The 16,552-nt window shown below is 32.1% G+C and overlaps 1 protein-coding gene across 2 annotated transcripts; it reads left to right on the top strand.

Moving 5' to 3' along the window:
• Window positions 1-6,931: 6,931 nt before the first annotated feature.
• ASL1 (ASYMMETRIC LEAVES 2-like 1) lies at window positions 6,932-10,487 on the top strand. Of its 2 annotated transcripts, none has more exons than XM_086439116.1 (4): window positions 6,932-7,137; window positions 7,280-7,337; window positions 8,044-8,908; window positions 10,202-10,487. In XM_086439116.1, exon 3 carries the CDS (start codon window positions 8,064-8,066, stop codon window positions 8,880-8,882), a length of 819 nt encoding a protein of 272 aa, XP_086295242.1. In that variant the 5' UTR covers window positions 6,932-7,137; window positions 7,280-7,337; window positions 8,044-8,063; the 3' UTR covers window positions 8,883-8,908; window positions 10,202-10,487. The 2 variants fall into 2 exon arrangements, with proteins under 2 accessions (XP_086295242.1, XP_086295241.1); XM_086439115.1 differs by having other exon boundaries at window positions 6,932-7,151.
• Window positions 10,488-16,552: the final 6,065 nt, after the last annotated feature.

Below are 16,552 nucleotides of genomic sequence, written 5' to 3'. Positions count from 1 at the left end.
ATTAGGAAATATTAATAAATTAAAATATTTATATTAGACTAATTTTCATATCTTGGTTGATGTAATCTCTATAAATAACTTATAAAGGTTCATGTAATGGTCATCCAACAATTATCGATAAATTATTTCTTTTACATGATATAGACCCTAAGCTCTATTGAGAGCACGATCTTGAGGTATCATTTTTCGATGATGGAACTACCTCCATTGTTGCGTCATCGTTGGACCTGAATCTTTTTTATTTTTCTCATTTTATAATTAATATTTTTTTAAATTACAAAAATGCATCTGAATAGATGTATTAGTACATTCAAAATAATGTATTCATAATAATTTTTACTCTTGTAATGAGAGAAGGTGGAGTTGAAGTGGTTAGAAACCAAAATTTGAATGACCATAAATGCCCCTACTTTTACTATTAAACTTAATATAATCATGGTTATTTTGATAAATTTGGGTCAATAATTATTCTCTATGCCTTCTTGTGACTTCCATGTGGATATATCGTCTTGAATGATCTAGTCAGATGATCAAATGTGCCTTTGTCGGTTGCCATCATAGCTAGTAAAGTGTTTACTCATTTCTAAAAGCGTATCCAATGGATGCTATATTCGCCTTCTTCAATTCCATTGTTTGAAATAATAAAGTGAAAAGAATAGTTCATATTTAATACACACTTCTCAAATGCTTCTTCTAAAAAAATGTCATTCATATGCTTTGGAATACAATTTACTAAAATAAATCATCTAAATTAATAACTTTTATGCTTTATATGGAAATTTGGTAAAAAGAATAATTTAAAAAATATTTTTTTCCAACACAAAGATTCTTTAATAAATTTTGAGATATTTTAAAAGCAATCTTAAATATATCTATACTTTTAGCATACTCCATTTTTTAGAGTCCATATGACACTTGAATTAGATCATCTCCAATATTAATATTAAATTGGTCTTTAGCAAGTCTATTTTATTTGACAATAAAGTACAAAAATCTCATATTTGGCACATACCTCTCTAATACTTCATCTATAAAAATAAAAAAAAATCCATTGGCATGGTTTGGATGATAATTTGATATATATAAAAAAAATTTGTACTTTTTTTTATAAAAAACTTTAAAAGTCACCCTTTATTTATAAGTTAAAAGTCACTTTAGCAAATTATGGGATATTTTAAAATCAATATGCTATATTTTATAGATCATATGAGACAAATTTGAGAGGCTATTTCAAATGTAGACTTGGCATCCCAATTTGAGACACCGTTGGCCAAGAGAGCATTTATGGGAGAGTATCCCTAAATTTGGATTTGCCACCAAAATTTGAGATGTCAAATGCTTTAATGTTATAAAAAGTTTGTTTGACTTTGAAATGTCATCATTCATTCATTTAATTTTTAATTTAGGTCATCTTTTTTATATAATTTATTTTGAGTGATAATGATCATCATGATAAAATCATTCCATTGATAATAACTCAATGTATGATAGATCAAACCAGAACATTATCCTTATACTTAGGGAGAACATATAAGGAGCAAATGTTGAGAGGGGAAGAAAAATACAAGCAGGAGTTCATGATTTGATATAGTTCAAGCCCTCGAATTTTTCACCCGTTAACATTGACTCACCTTTAGTTTGAAATGTTCTTTTTTAGGTACCATGATTGCATTTTGACGATCAAGTTAACTTTTATTTTAAAAAATGTAAGATTGTTCCACTTCAACCACTGTCAAGATATGTTTTTGATCAATAGCTATTCCTCCTATTTGTTTTTTCCAAGGATTCGGTGTTTTGTTGTTTCGAATTAAGTCGAACCATCAACTCTCAATCAGATTTTATGAATCAGGGCCCCAAAGAGGGATCCATTTCCTAAGGATACCCTTATCTTTCCATCTTTGTTTAATGTAGAAGTTTCACAATTTGTATGAAAAAAAAAAAATAGTGAGCTATTCTTGCCACACCAACTTTTACTAATGCCACACCAATTTCTATATAAATTAATTGCACACAGCTGATGTGGCGTTAGTAAAAATTTGTGTGGCAATAGCAAATCTCTAAAAATAAGAAAAATTAAATAGCAAAATAAAAAGATTTAAAAAAAGAAAAAGAAAATGGGGGTCTCACTCTACTGTCTTTATCTTTAATTTCGATTGTACCTTGTAAAAGGTACATATTTATTAAAATGCACCCTTCCGCACGCAATAACTACCAACACACAGAGACCATTTCCTACTTCAACTTCCCTCCCTTTTGTCCCCCAAAAAGTGTGGGTCCCACTTTCGCTACATCTGACGCCAGCTTCTACGCCTTCCCGTCAAAGGAAAGCTTGCCAACCCCACCACCTTGTCTTCATCAAGATAGTGAGACCAGTTTCCTTTTATTTACAGAAAAGCCCTTGTAATTTTCACATATTTGGATTCCTCCAAGAAAATAATACCTAATTGTCCAAAAATTAGACAAATTGCTTGTTAAATGGTCAAAGGTGACTCAATATTTTTAAAATGGAAAAAAAAAATCAATTTTACTTGGGACTCGTGCTAAAATATAGATAGGAATATTTTGAATGGGAAATAAGCCACGTGTGATGTGGAATAGGATGGCACGTGGAACTTTGTGGGCTAGGTAGATAACATTGTGAGGTGTATATATCCGAAATTTCTGGCTTTTGCATTTCGAAAGGATAAATGAGTAGTTAAATAGAGGTCATAAGACCTCGTTGAACATATTCCCAAGATTTATACCCATTGATGTCCACCTTGAAAGACCCACGAAATCTCAAGTATCATCAATGGTTGGGATCTCTAGAGGTTGAAATCACAATCTTTTAGAGGGAAAAAAAGAATAATTTAAATATGCCCCTAAAAAATTCGGTGAATAATTGAGATACAAAAGTGTTTTCAAACATGATAGGAGGGATGATCGCGAAACTATACAAGAGAATAATAAAATATCTAAAACAACCTCACAAGTCATAATCGATCACTATTAAGAAATCATTGTGGTTTCTCCTCAAAATATGTCACCTTCATCTTTTTTACTTTGCTTTTAGTTTAGAGTTTATGCCCCTTTAACTTTGAATAATAAGAAAAAGACAAAACTTCTAAAGAACTTTGATTCAATAGGATTTAAGAAGAGGGGTCTTTGAATACAATGAAATTTTAAAGGAAAAAAGAAACATGATTTTTCCTTTTAAGAGATGTATCGGACAAGTCTATCTATTGCACTTTTAGTACGAAAAATCTCTTGGAGTTTAAGGTAACATAATTTATCCAGTTTGTCACTCAACAAATGTTAAAGTCCCAATACACATTATTTAAAAAAAATTAAATACATATAATACCTTGAATTCTTTGAATCAAATTCTTATTATACTCTCTTCTCTTACCACCAATTTTCTTTCCCACATATCAATTCCAAAAAAAGTATTATATCTTATTTTAAATTTGATGTTTACTATATAAATTAGAGGATTACGTCATGTGTGACCATGTGGGTTCAATGATGATTTTGAAAGAAAATCAACTCTGAGATGAGATAGAGGATAAAATACTTATTTGATTTAAAAATTTGAGTCGTGCAGGAGTAACATTGAAATTGATATCATTTCACACATTTGTGTGCACAGAATCATAGATATTTCTCACTCATAGCTTGATGAAAAGAATTTGTGGTTCTATACACGCATCCACGTTAGTAATATGTGAAACAATGTCAATTTCAATATTATTTTAATATTTAAAAAAAATAGTGTATAATAAATATTTAATCTTTTTTTTTTTTGTAATAAAAATGAAAGAATTGGGTCTGGATCTGGATTGGGTAAATCTCTTTCTCTTCTTTATTTTTATTGTCAGGGTATTGAAGAAGAAATAATTTGAAAATGAGGATCATTAAGTCATTTTTTATAAATCTCTCGATTAGATTGTGATAAAGGGGCGTTCAATTAGTTTGAAAAAACAAGGATATATCAAAGATTTACTTAAACCTGGAGGGGGAGAATATCAAGAATATTTTTTGAGAAGATTAAAAAAAATATACTTAATACATTTAGTAGGTCGTACAGTTGATAAGGAGTGGTGGAATTAGCCGGGAAAGGTCTTTTAACCCTAACGGCTAATGTGGGGGCTCTGGTTTTTTAAAGAAAAAAGAAAAGCTCTTAAGGTTTTGTCACTTCGACGCAAATGAAAAGGCAATCACAATGTAAACAGGTCAATCGTAGGGACTGTTAAACAGTCCTTTCAAAGGAGATTGTCTGTCCGTACGATTTCAAACCGGGAATAGCAGGTCGCTTAGCCATACTCCTCCTAACCTCGTTACTCGTGCGAGAATGGAAATGAGAGAAGAAGGATTTGTTTTGTATTAATGGCCCAAACCATGGAACGATGTGCTGGAAATTGGATTTACGGAAATATCCTTCTCTATTTGTTAATGAGACAACTGTCACCTAAAGATCTAAAATAACCTCGTGGTAACGTATATTAAACTCTTATGACTGAGATACCCTTATTGTTAAAGACTAATCACGATAATACCCCCGACCATCTTATTTCATGTCATCTTATATACTTGTGACATTAGGGGAAAAAACTAAATTGAATAAATATTATTTGATCAAAATTTGTTGAATAATCAAAATATTCTTTTTTTTTTTTTTTTACCGTGTGAACAATTTTAATGATCATATTTAGTTTAGGAATTCCACTCTTTCAAATGCCTGAAACTTTTTCATCTACAAATTATTTTGTTTAGAAAAATCCAACATTATTTTTTTCTTTACATGTACATACATATACATGTCACCTCGTGATATTTAAGAGACCAAGATTATCACCTTGAAAGATAATATCAATATGGCCTAAGAATGAATTAAACCTAAAATATACATTGGTTGATGTAAAAAAATAGTGAAAAATCCCAATTTGAAAGAAAAAGGAGTAAACTAAGGTCATGTTTGAAAACATTGTTTGCTTTTGCAATTGGATTCTTGTAAAATAATTAAAATGCCCTTAAATGTATAATAAGACATCGGAATGCCCTAAAATGAGCATAATAACTAGAAGAATACTACAATTATAATTATAACAGAATAGCAATATTAAATTATTGTTGTGAAGCTCGAAAACTCCTAGGTGTATCTTGGCAAATCATTAAAATCAAGAATTTAACCAAAGTCATAAAATCAAACAATGGCTTCTTGATTACTTTAGACGGTAATGGGGCATTACCATTCGTTAATCGACTTTAATGGCACAGTGGAATTGAATGGTTCCCTATCCACATACAAATCCGAAAGAGCATAGTAGGTGTGTGATGATAGTTTGTTAGGAGTGCAATTTTTCTATGAGACAGAGTGATCTCTTTTCATCTCTAAAATTGTTGAAAGCGTAAAATACCAAGTTTATTTGATCGTTTAGGTGGCCTTCCTTTATAAGATTTGTTAAATTAATGACAACTTTCAACATTACAAGTGGGTGAGATTTTTACCATTTGTACAATCAGTAATTTTTATCAATGTATAATACCCACAAATCTATAATTAGAAAGTCAAGGAACTTTTATACAACCCTCATATTAAATGTCAAGATTTTAATTTTTTTCTATATCAATTATTCTCTACTTTTGATCATTTATACTAATACAATGCATAAAGACTTCCCAAATGTTTGTTCGTGCGGTAATTTATTGTAAATAGAAGAAATGTATTGGAAAATTGGTAGCTTTTGCAGTCTTTCTCCAAAGTAAAATGTGAGGTTGGCTCAATCAAGTGTAACTTGAACTTCATAAAAGATATTAACCAATTATTACTAGTCTACTTGTGATTTCAGAATTTATCAAGCAAAGTTACCAATCATGACACTTTTGTACAAGATGCACCCAATAAAAAGAGTGGAACAATTAATTACCTCATATGGACCATCATTGTATATTCTTCCATCAACAAATGTTGCTTCCCTGATCAGATAGAAGTATAGCTACAGAAGTAGGAATAATGGCATTAGGAATAACATTGTTTTAAAAAGTAAAGACCCATAAATAAGTTCACTACCCCCATCAATGTCTATTGGGAAAATTACTAAAAAAGGACTAAATATTTTAATATTTATAATAAAAAATATATATTTTTCAAAAATTATCAAAAACGAATTAAATCGCTTGACAGTCCAGCATTTTAATGTGTTAAAATACATTTTTTAACCAAAAAAAACTTTTGGAATAGTTAAAACGAATGCTTTAACACCTCAACATTTTAGCCTCCATTTAAAATATATAATTTTTTCTTTTAAATGCTAGATAATTGAAAATAACAAATTTGATGAATATATATATATATATATAGATATATTTATTATGATAATTTTCCTTTTAAAGAAGATCTCAAATGTATTGTATACTTGTTTTTATGAAGTATTTTGTTGTGAAAATAACAAATTTGCTAATTTGATGGTAGAAAAAGGATAGTTTCGTAATAATTAGCATATTTCAAGGGTAATGATAAATGCTTAGGAGTGCTGTCATTACTGATTAACATTGCAGGGACAAATTGTAAACTGAGTCAAAGACTACATTTAATTTCTCATTATAGGGTACCTTTTTGGGAGTAAGGCCAAATAAGAGGGTATAAATGGAAGATGCTTTATTCAATCGGACGGTCTGTGTAAGTCCTTAGACATCCAATGGTTGTTAAATGTTTAGTGCGCTGGCATGACACATCCGGTCACCAAGATATTATCAAATGACGTGTGAATACTGGTAAGAATTTTGTTTCTCTGCTTTTTTTTTTCTTTTTTTAATATTTGTCTTCAAAATCAATCTTTATTGGGACGAGGGCACGTGTAAGAAAGGAGGATGGGTGGACCAACTTAGTCTAGCTGAGATGCACTAAAGATTTACATTTTTATTTATATATATTAACATTCGCTATTTTTGTTATTTTATTTCTCTTTCTGTTGGGATCCTGAAATCGCCCCACCATAGAGGCGTGGATTCGATTGAACTTCTTCGTTCGCTCGAACTAGAGATTTTGGGGACAAAATCGAAAGCGAAGCGAAGATCAACGAGAGACTTTTTTTAATCTTCAAAAAAGATGTTTTAATTCTCTTTCTAGAACCATCGATTGGTCCATCGTTAGTTCTGTTAAGTTCGATCTGGTACATCTAAGTTTTTTTGCTACATTTGAAGGAAATCATACAAGAGATCTAAACGATCAAATATATCTTGAATGATTTCTGGCTAACAATCTCTGATTTTATTTTTTATTTTTTTGGTGTTTTTGCAGATTGTACACGAAGATGTTCAGAACAGTGGAGAAAGTCTGATTTGGAGAGGATTGTGAGGTGAGAGATCGATCTGTATTTCTTTCTTTTTAATTTTTTTTCCTGTTTCTTTACAATTTGCGAACTTTGATGAGAATAATATAATTACTTAAGGAAAGATCTCATTTGATTCGAGTTGAAAATTACAAGGACTCGATCCATGGGAAAAGATTTGCAGAATTTTTTTTGAAGATCTAAAGTTGAAAAATCGGATCAGAAGAGATCTATAACCGAGGTTAGGTTTCTCTGAAAGAGAGAAATAGGTAGATAGACGAGAAGAACAAACCACGATCTACACAGTCTCTCGTGATCAATTTACTGATGAACGCATAATAGAGAGAGAGAGAGAGAGAGAGAGAGAGGCGGTTTAGCGGTTAAGGGACCAAAAATACTGGAATGCTGGGTTATCAGATCTTGATTTTTCTTTTAATTTCTCTACTTGTTCTCTCATTTTTATTTTTTTAAACTGCTTTAAGATTCTAGGTTTCTCTTTGTGGCTATCTTGTCTTCCTTCGGCGTAACTTAGCTATTCTTCCGTGAAAAAATATTAATCATAAAGACAAGAAACATCAATGGCGCCATAGCTTTCTAAAATCAGTTTACAAAACATAGATATTCCCTATTTTCACGGGTTTTCTGCTAACATGCGCTCGCACGTATAACTGAAAAAAAAAAGATTTATTAGAAGAACTCTCTCTTATTTTTCTTTCCATTTCTTGTTTTATAGATCAAAATTAAAAATCCAAAATGGCGTCCTCATCAAATTCTCCATGCGCGGCCTGCAAATTTCTGCGGCGTAAATGCACGACTGAATGTGTATTTGCGCCATATTTTCCACCAGATCAACCGCAAAAATTTGCAAATGTTCACAAGGTATTTGGCGCAAGCAATGTCGCAAAACTCCTAAACGAGCTAAATCCCTCCCAGAGAGAAGATGCTGTAAATTCCCTCGCTTACGAGGCTGAGGCCAGGCTTCGTGATCCAGTTTATGGTTGTATGGGCCTCATCTCTATCTTACAACACAAACTCAAACAAGTCCAGCTTGATCTCTATAACGCAAGAAAGGAACTCTGTACCTATATAGGTCCATCAGCTATGCTGCCAATAACCCACCAACCACATCACCACCATCACCTCCTTCACCAACACCAAAACCCTTCTTCATCCATGGGCCCATTCGGTATGCCTTCGGTGGGCCTCGGCGCTTCGCAGCAACAAACCCAATTACTGATGAGAGAACAGCAGCAACACCAACAGATGCTCGAAGCGCAGCAATTAGCGGCAGTAGTTGCTGCAAGAGAACAGCAAGAATTGCTCAGGAATTATGAACAACAGCAGCAAGAGCTTGCGAGATTTAATGGAGGTTTTGATGGGGCGAGTGGAGGTGTTGGTGGTGGATTTAATCATATTAGTACTGCGATGCCATCTTCGTTGGGTTTGGCTCCTTTTGATAATCGATTTCCTGCTCAGCAACATCAAGGGCATCACCATCATCATCCATCTCAATCTCAGCAACAACAGGGGGCGGGGAGCGACGAGGGTAACAGTGTCGGTCCATCTTCGTAGGCTCACAACATGCTTACCCTCTCTTGGTACGACTTCTCCACCCTCTCTTTCATTTTTTTCAATTTCTATATTTGATTAATTGATTTGTCCGTGTGGTATGATGTGTTTACGCACGTGCAAACATTGGGACTATTCAAGTAGCTTTGGCTTTTGCTATTGTGGGTCATCTCATTGACTTATAATCCAATTTTCTAGTGATATAAAAAGGTCGTTTTTGACCATTTCAAAAATGTCACCTGAAACTCTTTAGGGCACCAACAATGGCCCATCATTGGTTTGAAGTTTGAACCACAGCAAAAATTTCGTGGTTCAACTAAGGAGACTATTTTGTGGGTGGGGTGAGGATAGTAAATTTCTACAATATATAATGCAATTCTCGTCTTTTAAATTCTAAAATCTGTAAATAATTTGAAGAACACTTTCCTTACTAAGTAGAAATCTTACTAGGGGTTGTTGACCTCAAATGGATTTGCACATTGACAATGAAACACCAAGGGTTTGAAAAATAACTTTTGTTTTTTCCAAGTTGAAAGAATTTTTTCCTCTACATCCCTGTGGAATTGGATCTTGTTTTAGGATGCCACAAGGGGAGCTCAACGCCCTTAGTAAGATTTGAAATCTTACTACGTCGGTAATATTAGTTTTACTCAAATAATTTTGATATTAGTATCGATAAGTAGTATGGGGGTATTATGGTCAGTGGTCAACTTGATATATTTATCTTGGTTGAAGTAAGGAGCGGTGGTCAATTATCAATAAATAAAAGAAATCAGATTCTGTTCTACCAACTCCAGGTCTCCGTTTTGAGCCACGTGTCACTTTCTTTCAGTCTCACTACCCATAAATGTTCCCCTCATCCTTGGTGATTTGTAGCCTGCTTAAATCATTATAAGCCATCAAAGGTAGGGCCAAAATGACATTAATGTCTGAAAGGACTTGGAGTTGGGTAGCTAAGGTAGACCCAGGAGTACAGGATCTAAGTAAAATTTCTAGGGTTTTGCTTCTGTACCTGCATTGAAACGGTGCTGTTAAGCTATTTATTGAGCTGTGTTTTTGCAATCATGATGTCTAATATAAAAAGTGACAGAACAATAGCAATTTGCAAGATATAGAGGGTACTGTATCATTTGGTTTGCAGACACGAAATCTCTTTCATTCGTAATCTCCCATTAATTGTTAAAATCTGTGAGTGATTTCTTTACAGTCTTCAGTCTTCACCTTTACTGTTATCTAGTGGCATTTCTGTAAATTCAATTGCAATTTCACACCACAACCAACAAAAGCAAATAATCTCTCTCACCTCACTCTTTTTGGTGCAGGTTCAACTTGCTGAGAAGGAAAAACAAAAAAATTGAAAAAATTTGAAGAGTTGGCTTATCATGAAGTTGCAGTTATAGTATTCGTCTTTCTTCAAATTTTCAATTTGAGGATGAGAAGAAGAAAAACTTGAAGAAGAACATATCTTGGAAGCGGCTTTAAAAGAGAAAAAAATTTCGGATCTCATGGATTTTTTATTACCCATTTGTTGTTTTTCTCTTTCAAGAAAGCTTCCTTCATCTTGACCTCTTTGGCAGATCTCCTTTTATTATTTTCTTCCTTCACGTACTCTTTCTTCCCTTAAACATAAAAAAAAAGACAAAAAATTAGGGTTTTTGATAGCTAGTCATAAAGTTTTATTTGCATTTCCTTTCTTCTTCTTCTTCTTCTTTTTTCTTTTTTTCCATTTCTCTCTCTCTCTCTCTCTCCCCCCTCATATAAATCTGCTTATAGTTGGTGCTGAAGAAGTACACAATACATATAGATTTTCTCTATATGTATCTGGCCTTTTCCCTAAGGAGAGATGAAATGGTTAAAAGTAGAATAAAATAGTCATGTATCGAGTTACTTCTCCATTTTCTTTTATTATTGTTTTCTTCTATTATTTTTTTGAACCAATTAAATTAAATTTATACGTGGTCAAGATCTTGTGACTCCTGAAGTACTCATGATGATCTTAACTATTAAAGCAGGGAATTAAACCATCGGGAGTTATCATGGGGATATGTGCTATCTAGAAGGAGTGAGTTTTAATGGTCAAGATCATATGTTTCTCCGTGAGTCACCCAATTATATATGATATATGAGACGAAATAAAGGTATGCGTTAATACTTATGTGGTTTGTAGACGCATCAAGTGGCAAAGTCAGAAAATCTTAGATCTTTTTCTTCGTGGTGCACTAGGAAAGGATCTATAGGTCTATATATATATATATATATAGGGGTTGAGATCGGTCGATCCAAATAACAACGTAGCCCTTCTGCTTGTGGTGTAGATTGGATTTGAGAAAAAAAAATTCCCCCAAAAAAGATTTTTTTAGCTAGATTTTAATTTTAAAATTTAAGTCTAATGGTGAAAAAAAATCACATGTGGCTTCCAATGGTGTATTTGGGAGCTAAGTTGACATGTGATCCAGCTGCATATGTTCGGATTTCATATATATATGTACTAATGCGGTTACTAAGAAATATTTAATTGCTGCGATAAGTTCTTTTATTTTGGTTCATGTTTCTATGGTTTAAGAGATGGTAATGTATTGACATGAGGACTTATTAATACTCAAATGTATAACTCCGGAATTTCAATTGTGTATATATTCATCATTTTAGGAATTGTTTTTCCTAACTCCTTTTCATAAAATGGACTTTTGATTTGGTTTTCAAAACTACATAAAAGTAGGAAAAATGCCTGTCTACTCTTATCAAGATATAATTCTTATCAAAAGTTTGCATTGTTATTTTTTCGTCTCCTAAATAATATATAACTAATATGTAACCATTATCTTGAGTTTTGCATTAAAGATCATTATATTGTTTTTCAAGACTAAATATTAAAACAAAATAGAAAATTTTGTGGAAGGTTCGTTAATGTCCTATTGATAGTGCTAAGATATATTTGGAAGGTTAAAAAAATGTCACAAATAATCAAATAACTTAAGGTGAGTTTATGTTGGTTCCATTGAGTTTTGGGTGGTCATGTCACTTAAACTCCAATTCAGTCAAATTGACTTGACCGAGTTTCATGTCAGTTTCATTATTGTGGGAAGAAAAAGAAAAAGAATCCCGATAAAATGACTCATCAGGCGGCATACTCAATCAACTAACTGACGTGACCAAGTTCGGAATTGTAAATCTGTATGCCTCGATATACACATTGCATTTCCCCATAAAAAAGTATATCCTCAAGGAGCTGTGTATCCCAAGGCAGAAAGATGTACGGTTTTCAAACTGGTCCACATCAGTGAGTTGATTGAAAATGCCACCTGGCGAGTCATTTTATCATGACTCAAAGAAAAAAAAATTTGGAAATGGGAGCTTTCTCTGGGACCATGTGAAAAAAAAGTGTTTTCCGTCCCTTACACGGATTTTCACACCTAAAAGAGGCGCGATGTCAACGATTGTGTTCACAAATGCTCCCTCTTTAACAAACAATTTTAAGAAGAAATACATATAGAATCATATACTGTGAGGTACCATCTTATCAAAACAAAACAAATAAATAATACTGTCAGGTGGCAGAAGAGACAAAATGGTAGAACTTATGACTCGTCTCCCCTCCCTTCACTATCTGACATGGTGGAAGGTTCTTATTATATATTTCTTACTGAAGAGTTTTCAGATTTCCATACTAAATGTACTTAGATTTTGTATAATATTATAATATTGCTGGTATTTACATTGCAGCCCTCTGCGTATGGCATTTCTTTATTTGACCACCTCATTTCATATTTTTCTATTTGAATTTATTATAGGCCTTGATCATGTGTCTTACACCAATCATTAACATTAGATACAAACATGATTCAGATCATCTGATTGGTTAGAGTGTTAGATATTTGATGGTGATGATGGAAGAGGCACAGATTTGTTGATCCTTGTGAACATGTATTATCTCAAGATAAGTATCTTAACTTAATTAGACCAGATAAATATCATTAGAGATTCAAAGTCCAATGAGAACCATGAAGATTCTCAAATGACTCTGATTCAATAAATTACAAAATCCACATTTACATGATTAGCCACTAACATTAAGTGTAACATGATTTGGATCATCATGATACAAGGTTAGAGGTTTGAATGTCTGATAATGATGATGGATGTAGAAGGGAAAAAAATTGACTATGTCTTTGACATGTGTTATACTAAGATAGTTAAACGGAAAAAAATATTACACAAATTGGAAAGTTGGGTGAGATCTTGGAAGAATTCATGATTGTTACATTCAAAAAGTTGTTAAATTGAAACAAATAGGAATTCTAAGCCCAAATAGAATTATAGATCAATTAAATTGCAATAAACAGAAAAATTACCAAGTGATATGATTAAATGCTAAAAGATTGAAATGGAAACTCACCCAATTGGTGGTGAATACAAAATGAAGTCAATTTCTAGAATTTATTCTTGGAAGTCTATAAATAGAGAGGTGAACTAATAGAAAGGACATATCAAGTAAATCAAGACAACTTGTTGTACTTAATTTGATTCTATAAAAATTCTAGCACGACTCCCAGGGTGCATTTGCCAAATGCATTATCTACTTGGAGATCGTTTGACTATGGATGACGGATGTTGGAAGGTAGTGGTGTTATTTCTATGTTGTATTTTATAGAAGATAAATTGAAATAAAATAACAAAGAACTAAATAACTAATAAATACCGATTGGACTCAATCACTGATTTGAACAAAGTGATGTTTGTATTGCATGCATTAGCCTTAAGACAATTTTGCTCATACGATGTACTAGTAGTCTCTAGATGTCTATCATTCAGGATACAACGCTCTACACATATTCAAGGTAACACTCCAAATGTATACATACAATTGGATTTGTATTGTGGTTGTATTTTCAATGACTCATGAGAAATCTCAAATAAGATCGAATGATACAATGTAAGAAAACTTAAAGATTCGATGATACAAAAGAGAAAAAATATGAAAATTTGTAGAGTTGGAAGTATCTTGTTGGACAGACACCATAACTAGTGAAAATGTCTCTTTGAATAGACACCGATGTCTAGTGAAAATGTCTTTTGGTTGCGATTGTTCAGACAGACACTTTGTGAGGAAGTCTTTGTTAGAACAACCATTACTTGTGACTCTTATGTCTCTTAGAACAATCACAAGGTATGCGCGTGAACTTTATCCATATCTCACTCACATTCACTACATTATGTGAGAGCTCACATATAAGAGTTACACTTTTTATTTTTTTCTAACTAATGTGGGACCAAAGCATTTACACTCTACTTCAAATACAAACCACTTTTACTTCCATTTAAACATTGGGACAAAAAAAATTGACAAGTAGAACCCCCAAGGCTTATTTTTAGTGAACTAGTATTTTGAGAATTAGGTTTCAATTACTTTAAGAAAAATTACTTAAAAGACCTTGGCGGATGGACTTTTTTAATTAGTCCTTGAGTATTAGGCGGTCGCTTAATAATCCATTTGGTAAATTTTTTATTTCTTAATGGTCCATCAACCTCATCTCAGGTTATAATGTGTTTGAAATATCCAAACTACCCATTTTTCATTTTCTTCACATACTTAGGTTTTTCAATGGCGATTTCAATCATGTTTGACGATTTTTTATCGTGAATGACGAATGAAAATGGTATATTTTTCATTGTGAATATTTAGATGTATTTTTTAATTTATTTTGAGAATTTATATTTAAAAAAATGAAGAACGAAATTGAGATTCAAAAAAATTTATATAGTGTCGAGCTCACCAATTTTTATTATTGAGTTCAACAATTTTTAAAAAAATGTCGAACTTGACAATAAAAGTGTGGAACCCGAAATAAAAAATAGTGAGCTTGACATTGGTAAAACTCATCCATTTTTGTTTTTCAATTTTTCTTTTACTAAAATGCATTGAAATATTGATTAAAAACTTGGCATAATGACTTGTGTAGATGATTTCAAACCAAAAGATTCATGTTTGATTGATTTTCATCCAAAATCAAAGGAATTTTTTTTTTTTTGAAAAGAACCCTAACCTTTTAGATACGTCTTCAAAATGCTTGAAAATGACTTCTCAAATCCTTTCCATCAGAATGAAGTCTCCAAAACTCGACTAAGATGCCGAAAATCCAAATTTTTTTATTTAAGAAAATGATGAGTTCGAATGGTTAGGGAAAATTTTGACATTTTAATTGTAGAGATGTGTGGAGTGGGGTTATGAGACTGACTAGAAATACAAGTTTTACTAAATGGACTATTAAAAAAAATCCTAAAAGTTAGGAACTAATTAGAAAGAAATCCCTCCGACAAGGCCCTTTAAGTAATTTTCCCATTTCTCTAACATGAACCCCGCCATGCTTAAGTCTATCGAACAAATCTCTATTAAAGAGCGGATTTTCATATCTACTGTTAAGGAATAATCCCAATGTGGGTGGATTTAGTCCTCGAGAACCATATTTGAATCCATGACCTCAAATTAATTTGATTGCAATACGTCAACCAATTAAATTAAGTTATGGGACCAAGCCCAGATGGAGAATGCAAGAAAGAAATTTAAGCTGATACGCCATCTTTGCTTAGATCCCATCATCTTTATTAAGGTAGGTTTCTTGCATACATCTTCACCTGATAAAGAGGAAAAGTCTTTGAAAGCAAAAAAAAAAAGAATTAAAAAATTTCCTTTCAAGGCTTAGTTTAAAGGGTTGAAATCGGCTGACTAATTAAAAATCATGAAATCCGATGGTTGGGATTTAAGCTATGGATTCATAACATATCGTCAAGATACACGTTTTATCCTGATTGTAAATTTCAAACTTTTGTAGTCCGGATTTCGTGATTGTTCATGAATAAACCTATCCTAACCATTATTTAAAAGGTTAATTGTGACGATTGATCAGTGTATGAAAACTTATTTTAATTGAGTATTTGAGTAATTAGTCAAGATTTGAATTGGGTGAGTATGTAGAGATGGTGTTATAGTGATGCCAATGAGGAATAAATATCACTATCTGTAAATGGTATTTAATTCAATGATCCATTAAACTTCATTATATGCTGATGAAATGATAAGGTAGAAATTATTGGAATTAGTGAGAATTGAAATAGGCCTGATATCTTAAGATAGTAAGGTTAAGAATAATGTGAATTAGGAATAAATTTCTCTATCACTCAAGCTGTAATGGTTTTAACACCTTATATATCATCGAATGAGTTAACATATATTTTATATTTAAATAATTATAAAAAATTCAAATTTTAATTTTATTTAGTAGATGCACTATTATAACACATTTAAATCACTAACTCAATCGATATTGTCAAAATATCAAATGAGTCATCTTAAATATTGGATGAGTCGATTTGATGGATGGTTCACATTGACTATCTTGTTTGGATGAAGTAACAATGCATATTTGCTTAATTTAGTACACCATAAGTTAATATTTTTTAGCAATTTGAACTCTTATCTTTTACGCCATAAGAAATAGAAGAATTTTTTTTCCAGGACAATCAGAAGAAGGCATGTTTGTGGAGATTTCAAACGTCTCATAGTCATTGAAGTCTTGGACGTTAGAATTCTCCATTACAATTAGGATAACTTTTTTTTCTTTTTTAACTTTCGAGCGGCCAATCCATGTATATATGCTCCATTTTTTTTTGTTGTA

This window comes from Akebia trifoliata, chromosome 4 (assembly GCF_017979445.1).
Source record: "Akebia trifoliata isolate Shusen 1 chromosome 4, ASM1797944v1, whole genome shotgun sequence".
Taxonomy (NCBI): domain Eukaryota; kingdom Viridiplantae; phylum Streptophyta; class Magnoliopsida; order Ranunculales; family Lardizabalaceae; genus Akebia; species Akebia trifoliata.
The sequence above is the reverse complement of the archived record's forward strand: the minus strand, read 5'-3'. Positions and strand labels throughout refer to the sequence as shown.